We start from the raw sequence: 8,414 nt of genomic DNA on the forward strand, positions 1-8,414 counted from the left end.
AAAAAGAGGAGAGAGAAAAGAGAACAGAAGCAATAATTGACGAAATGTCTACAAAGACATTACCAATCTGAGGTAAGACATCAACCCATATTGAGCAGTGCATTCATATGAGGAAGGTACCTGAGTTTGGGAGTAGAACCCTTTGAAAGTATTAGAGCGGACAATCCTTACACCAACTGCAGTAGTTTGTGTTCTTACCCACCATAGTGGAAGTCCTTGTGATTTATGGGACATTGGGTCAAGTATTCAGAAGGACTTTACCTTATCCGTGAGGAAAATCAGTCCTAAATTAAAGGCTGCTCTGATCCTTCAGAAGGTGAATGGGTAAATAAACTGGTACATCCGAACACTGGATTCTTTTCAACACTGAAAAGAAATAAGCTATCAAGCCATGAAAAGACGTGGAGGAATCTTAAATACATATTACTAGTGAAAGAAGCCAATCTGAAAAGGGTATCTACTGTGTGATTTAACTATATGACATTCTGGAAAAGGCAAAACTATGGAGACAGTAAAAAGATCAGTGGTTACCAGGGGTTGGGGGTGGGGGAAAGGATGAATAAGCGGAGCACAGAGTATTTTTAGGATAGTGAAATACCTTGTATGATACTGTAATGATGGGTACATGTCATACATTTGTCCAAACCCATAGAATGTACAACACCAAAATGACCCTAAGGTGAACTGCACTTTGGGTGATAATGCTGTCAGTATAGGTTCATCAGTTGTAATAAATACCACACTTTGATGGGGTATATTGATAATGATAGAAACTATGCATCTGTGGGGGCAGGGTTATGTGAATGAAATTTTTGTACCTTTGGTCAATTTTGCTGTGAACCTAAAACTGCTCTTACAAAAAGTTTAAAACAAAACAACGGCCATCATTCTAGAATTTTGCAATTGATGAAAATATCCTTCAAAAATGAAAGTGAAATGGAAACATCTTACATTGAACAAAAATGAGAGGATTCCTGTCCAGTAGATCTGCACTACAAGAAAAACCAAAGAAATATTCAGTATATATATTCAGTATTCATCCCTTGAGGATAAAGGGAAAAATACCAAATGAAAATTCTGATCTTTACAAGGAATGAGGAGCACCAGAAATGGTAAATTTGTAGGTTAAAATGACTTTTTTCTTACCTTAAATTATGTAAGAGACAATTGACCTGAAATTTTTTAAATGTAGGGTTTATAACAGAAGAAAAACGTATGATAATAGTATAAAGGAGGGGAATTGGGCAAAGGGAAGTATACTGTTATAAGCTTCTTATATATGAAGTGGTAAACTAATGAGATTGCATTGTACATTGTAAACTCTAGAACAATCGTTAAGAAAATTAAACAAGGGATAACTAAAACATAATTAAGATAAAATTGAATAGTACAAAAATACATGGGTTTTTCCCCCAGGTTTTTATTTAAATTCCAGTTAGTTAACATACAACGTAATATTAGGTTCAGGTGTAGAATTTAGTGATTCAACACTTACATACAACACCCTGTGCTCATCCCAACAAATTGCACCCCTTAATCCCCATCATCTATTTCACCCCTCTCTCCACCCACCTCCTCTCTGGTAACCATCAGTTCTCTATAGTTAAAAATCTGTTTCTTGTTTTTACTCTCTTTTTTTTTTTCTCAAAAATATGTGTTTAACCAACAGAAGTCAAGAAAGGAAGAATGAAGTATTAATGAGATAAATAAAATGATAGACATTCAACTATATGAATTGGTTAAATGTAAATGAAACCAGACAATTAAAATGCAAAGATTATGTATCTGGGTTTTTCTTTAAAACCCACACATCTGAAAATTGAATTAAGAAAATAATTGCCTTTATAATAGCATCAAAAGTGGTAAAATACTTAGGAATAAATTGAACAAGAAAACCGCAAAAATTGTACTCCAAAGACTATAAATCATTATTGAAAGATTTAAAAGCCCTGAATAAATGGAAAGATATTCTGTGTCATGCATCATATGACTGACTATTGTTAAAAATGGCAATATTCCCTAAATTGATCTATGGAGTTAATGCAATCCCCATCAGATTCTAGCTGGCATCTTTGCAGAAATGGACAAACTAATCCTCAAATTCATATGGAAATGCAAGGGATCCCAAATAGCCAAGGCAATTTTGAAAGAGAAGAGCAAAGTTGGAGGATTTATACTTCCTGATTTCAAAATGTTATACAATGCTACAGTAATCAAAATGGCATGGTACTAGCATAAGGGTAGACATAGAACTCAATAGAATAGAGCTAAGAGTCAGACATAAATCCTCATATTTGCAGTAAGTTTTCGACAAAGGTACCAAGACCATCCAATGGGGAAAGTCTAGTCTTTTCAACAGATGGCATTGGGACAGCTGGATAGCCACATGCAAAAGAATGTATTGGGACACTTGCCTACACCATATGTTTTATAAGATTTGAAGATTCTTTTGATGGTGGGACAAAACACAGTGACACTTGGTTAGATGAAAGGCAAACTCTTTGTTCCTTAGAGCTCCAAATGAGAGAAAGCTGCCGTGTAGGCCACTTGGGATTGCGCCTGGAAATAAAGTAACAGCAAACTGGAGCTGTAGGGGGCAGCTTAGTGGGACCAGTGGGGTAGAGTTAGTTACGTTTCATAGGCTCCCTTTAGATTGGCTAATTGAATAATTCGGTGGGCTCTGGGGTGTAGGGACTGTACCTGGTTGTCTGGTATCTATCTCTGGGGCAATTAGAGTGGGCACATAATGGGTCCAGACTGTGAGGCTGATAAGGGAAATAGTTGGGATGTGGACTTTATTAGTTGCTTGAGAAGAACTGACCAGCCCTTGCCAGAACTGGGTCAAGACAGCGTTTCAAAGAAACCCAAAGCTGTGTTACACCATATATAAAAATTAACTGCGAATGGGTCAAAGACCTAAAAGTAAGAGCTAAAGCTATAAAACTCCTGGAAAAAAAACAGGCATAAGTTTTCATGACCTTGAATTGGGCAATGGTTTCTTAGATATAACACCAAAAACACAAGTAATAACACTGGGCTTCATCAAAATTAAAAAGTTTTGCATAAAGACAACTCACAGAATGGAAGAGAATATTTGCAAATCACATATCTGATAAGGCACTTATATCCAGAGTAGTCAAAGAACTATTACAGCTTGTCTTTATCCTTAAACTCTTGTCTACTTGTGTACTGAGAGCTATGCATGTTCGGTTTGCTTTTTATTTTTCAAGGCAGTACTGTTAGGTACATGCAGAGTCAAGATTGTTTTGTCATCTTGGTGGATTGTTCATTTTATTTTTAGGTTGTATCTATTTTTTATTTATTTAACGTATTTCACCTTAAATTTTGTTTTAGCTGATACTGATATTGCTGGATCAACTTTCTTTTGGTTAATATTTGCCTGGTATATCTTTTTCCCACCCTTTTACTCATCTTTTGTGGTTTTGTGTAGGTAAGTCTCTTTGAGGAAGCATATAACTAAAGTCTTTTTCAATCAACAAATATACTTTTAAAAATTTATATTCATTCTGGTAATCTCATTTTATAATTCATACTTTTAATCCATCTCCATTTATGATAACTAATAACTGGAACATATTTTTTGCTCTGTTATATAGTGTTTTTACCTTTTCTGTTTTTGTTTTTTTCCCCTTCTTTCTGCTATTCTTTTTTTTTTTTTTTTAAGATTTTATTTATTTGGGAGAGAGAGAGAGAGCGAGCTTGAGCAGGGAAGAATTAGAGGGAGAGGGAGAAGCAGACTCTCCGCTGAGCAGAGAGCCCGACGAGGGGCTCAGTCCCAGGCTCAATCCCAGATCATGACCTGAGCCGAAGGCAGACACTCAACCAACTGAGCCACCCAGGCACCCCTGCTTTCCTTTGGATTGAGAAACTTTTTTTTTACATTCCTTCTTCTACTATTTTAGAGGTTACAGATTTTAGTGCTATTTTTTTTGTAGTTAGCTTTATTCTTTTAGCTTGGAGAAATTTTTGAACATTAAAAAAAGACAATATAATGAATTCTCATGTACCTAAACCTAATTTTAACAGTTATTAATTCATGGGCAATCTCATTCCATATATACTTCCTCCACCACATTTCCCTTTTCCTTAGTTAATGTGAAGCCATTCCCAGACGTCATGTAATTTCATCCATAATGCTTCAGTTCTGTATTATGTATGTGTGTATGTATATGTATATATATATACTACTATTAAGAATTTGTTGTCAGTTTAACTGTAGGTGGTTATTGTTTTTCCCTGAGAGCTCTTAAGATAGTCTCTGTATCATTGATGTTACTAAATTTGTCTGTTATATATACAGTAATTGGTTCATCTTTATCCTGATTAATTCTTGTTTACTTTTGAGGACTTAAATTGTTCTTCAATTATGAAAACTTACCAGTTATCTCTTCAGATATTGCTGCTGTCACTCCATCCTCTTTGTCTTTACCTCAGTTTTGTTGGAATATCTCAATCTGTTCTGTCTCTTTAATTTTATTCAATCTGTCTATACCAGTTCCTGTCATGTGCTTATGCTTTCAAATGCCAGTGGAATCTTGCCCATGAGCTCAGTCATGAAGCTCTCTTGTGTTCCATTGGCAATACCAAGGAAGGCCAATTTAGCATCTAGACATTGAGAAGGGGCTAGGTTTCCCTTCTAACCTAAATGTTGATTAGTAGGGGAATGATTAGGTCAATTTTTGTATTTCTAAAAAGTAGTTATTTAGAACACTATGTAGTAGTTAAAAAGTTGTTCACTTATATGAGAGCTGACTTAGTAAAATAGCTAAAATATTTTAAGTAAAAAATCAAAAACAAATAATGGATACAGAAGACATTATATATGTGTGTGTGTGTATACATATATATATACATATTTAAAACTTTAATTTATATACATATTTGTCAAACTGCAGAGTTTAGAGCCAACTGTCAAGTTTATAGGACACATAGTCCAACAGAAGACCACCCTCACTTCTGATACCATCTGCAAATTTAGGGGGGTTCCAAAACAACCCTCATGCTCAATACTTCAATAAAAATGCTCACAAAACTCAGTGAAAGCTATTATACTCATGGTTATAGTTTATTGCAGGGAAAGGATACAGATCAAAATCTGCCAAAGGAAGAAACATATAGGGCAGAGTTTGGAGGATTCTAAACGCAAAGCTTCCATTTTCCTCAGGATACATTACCATTCTGGCATTGATGTGTGACAGTGTGTGTTGAGTATATTGCCAACCAGGGACTCTCACACAAACTTTGGTATTGAGTTTTTACTGGGACTTTATTACTCACGCATGATTGATTGTTTGCGCACGTGGTTGAACTGTCTCCAGATCTACTGATATCATGTGACGCACATCTCATGGTTTCTGGCATGGCCAGCCCCTACCCTAAGACTTGGGTATGGCCAGATGTACTTTGAGAATTAATCTGGTCAGCCTCTACCCTAAACAAAGACACTCCTCTCAGGTTACTAGGTTATCTCCCAGACATTGAAGCAAGACTTCTCTTTAGACAAGGCCAAATTCTTTCCTAGTATACACTTATATGTAAATTTATATGTAAGTTTATTTCAGGATTTGGAGGAACATGTACTGACCTGGGAATAGTAGTTCCCTCTGGAGAGAAAAGTGACAGTGGTGGTAGTAAAAGGGTACTTAGCTGTATCTGTATGCTTAAATTTTCATGTACCGCATAATTTTTAAAGTATTTTAAAATGAAAAGACTAATTTAGACTAACTTTGGGAAAATGGAAAGAGAAGTTACATTCAATAGAATGAACTTCATTATATCCAGATATGGAAAGATAAGCCATCAGGAGGAATTCTACTGTTCTGAAAAGATGGGAGTAGACCAATTATTTCAAGATACATGAAGTGACCATGCTGATAGTCTGGGCATGACTTTGATATAGCTATCAAGTTTAAAATGAAACATTGTCAGGAATGTACAGATAGAATGCATACTATTTGAAGAAATCATCATTTATTTATAGTAACATCTAGTATCCTCCTTATCGGTTGTTTGTCAAGTTTTAGAATTTAGTATATAATCCTTGACTCACTGAAAATTATATATATATATATATATATATAATATCTATATATCTATCTATCTCTCTATATATGAACATTTGTTAAATCTATATGTTGGGTACATGGGTGTTATATTCTGTGCTTTTTTTTTTTTATGTTTAGAATGCCATTAGATTATTAAACTCCAGGGTGATTTATGACTGCCTAGGAATAGGCGATTTCATATACGTTTCTGTCCATTTACTGGGTTCTCAGTCTAAGAAGGATGACTTTCCAAGATAGAGGAGCATCACTCTTTCATCAAGTATATAGAAACACATTTGCCCCTTTCCCAGACTGCCAATAAATATGAAGAAAATAGAAATGATTTAGAAGAGAGTTATAAAATTATAAATGTTTGGATTTTTAGAATGGGAAAAAACATTTTGGTGGCAATTTCATAGTAATTTACATGAAAATATGAAGTTTTAATCTCAAAAGTAATAACTAAGTGGTTTGGCAGATGGGAAGTTTGGGGATCCAGAGAAGCACTCCTTATCTTTTTAGCACCTACTATAACCTGTGTCATATACTGCTACGAGCTTCTAACCTGTTATCTTGTTCTAATCTCTTGCCCATTTGTATAGCCTCATCTCTCTACTATAAATTACGAACTCAGAGCTCTTAAGAAAAAACAATATGTGCAGTATCACCAATAATACTGCTAAAAGAAAATATAAAGTGTAACATACATTTTTTAGATTATAAGGAGAAATGTTTACTAGTGGTGAAAATTATAAAGCATTTGGTTGCTCACCTATGAAACTTTAACAACTTCTTTTCCTTCTCTGGAAGCATTAAGCTTATTTTTGTGATGGTTTAAGAATGATTCTGCCCGAAGGCAGAGGAGATAGACCTCATGAAGCTTGCAAAGTTTCTTCTAAGTCTTAAGATCCTATAGTTTGGTATTTTTGTGATCTCAAATGTGTTCTTATTTATTTCCTTTTCTCAAGGTGGATGATATAAATGCAGCTGTGATGGATTTGAAAGAGAAGAAGATTCGTAGTCTAAGTGAAGAGGCCAAAATAGGAGCACATGGCAAGCCAGTGATTTTTCTCCATCCTAAAGACTGTGGTGGTGTTCTTGTGGAATTAGAGCAAGCTTGATTTATATTTGCAAGAAACTTTAAAAATCCCCACCAAAATATACTGAAAATCCACATCCAATTATACTGCAGCATTGAATCCTTTACTTCTTCCATCACTTAAAAGTTCACAATTAAAAGGGCACCTGACTGGCTTAGTCAGTGAGGTGTGTGACTTTATCTCAGGGCTGTGAGTTGGAGCCCCACATTGACTGTGGAGATTACTTAAAAATAAAATCTTTTAAAAAAAGCTCAAAATTAAAAATTAAATTACAGAGGTGCCTGGATGGCTTGGTCGGTTAAGCATCTGCCTTTGGCTCAGGTCATGATCCCAGGGTCCTGGGATGAGGCCCCACGTCAGGCTCCCTGCTCAGCGGGGAGTCTATTTCTCTCTCTCCCTCTGCCCCTCCAGCCACTTGTGCTCCTTCTCTCTCTCTCAAATAAATGGATAAAATCTTTAAAAAAAAATAAATAAATTACAGAAAGATTTTTTAAATTGTATATATGTATAATAAATATCAATATATATAATTGACATTTGTTAATTTGGTTTTTTTCTGATTTGGAGGAATCCTTGATCATTAAATATTTAGGGAATATTATTAAAATCATGGGGCGCCTGGGTGGCACAGCGGTTAAGCGCCTGCCTTCGGCTCAGGGCGTGATCCCGGTGTTATGGGATCGAGCCCCACATCAGGCTCCTCAGCTATGAGCCTGCTTCTTCCTCTCCCACTCCCCTGCTTGTGTTCCCTCTCTCGCTGGCTGTCTCTATCTCTGTCAAATAAATAAATAAAATCTTTTAAAAATATATTATTAAAATCATATTCATAGAAATAAATTATTCTTGTCCGAAATGGGGTAATTGACTACAGCATGTTACTGTGTGAAAGAGTGTGTGTGTCTGCACGCATGTACATGTGTGTGTGAGTTGGGATGGAGTTACGAAAGGGTGCCTGACAGTTGCATAGCTACATATTTGGGACAAAGTGCTTTCTGAGGATATTATGGAGAGTTTTTTACATGGACTTTAAGGTTAAGGAGTTTTGACCTCAAAGTTTTTGCTCTTCTAGAACAATTCTTGTTCACAGTTTCCATATGGACAGGTATTTTGGGTGCTAGTGCTAGATACATGGATAAGTTTTGTGGAAAACTTCATGCATGATCTAGTGAGTGCATAGGTAGCTGAATTTTTTTATTCTTTATTTAAATTAAGTTTAGTTAACATATACTGTATCACTAGTTTCAGGGGT

The 8,414-nt window shown here is 35.5% G+C and overlaps 1 protein-coding gene across 1 annotated transcript in view; it reads left to right on the forward strand.

Moving 5' to 3' along the window:
* The window catches only part of MCEE (methylmalonyl-CoA epimerase), a 30,939-nt gene extending 22,921 nt beyond the window's left edge, over positions 1–8,018 (forward strand). The window contains exon 3 of the mRNA XM_026510321.4: positions 7,034–8,018. Coding sequence (XP_026366106.1) covers positions 7,034–7,186 — 153 coding nt within the window. The 3' untranslated portion in view covers positions 7,187–8,018. The remainder of the gene's footprint in view (positions 1–7,033) is intronic.
* The last annotated feature ends 396 nt before the right edge of the window (positions 8,019–8,414 follow it).

This window comes from Ursus arctos, unplaced genomic scaffold (assembly GCF_023065955.2).
Source record: "Ursus arctos isolate Adak ecotype North America unplaced genomic scaffold, UrsArc2.0 scaffold_28, whole genome shotgun sequence".
NCBI classification, from domain to species: domain Eukaryota; kingdom Metazoa; phylum Chordata; class Mammalia; order Carnivora; family Ursidae; genus Ursus; species Ursus arctos.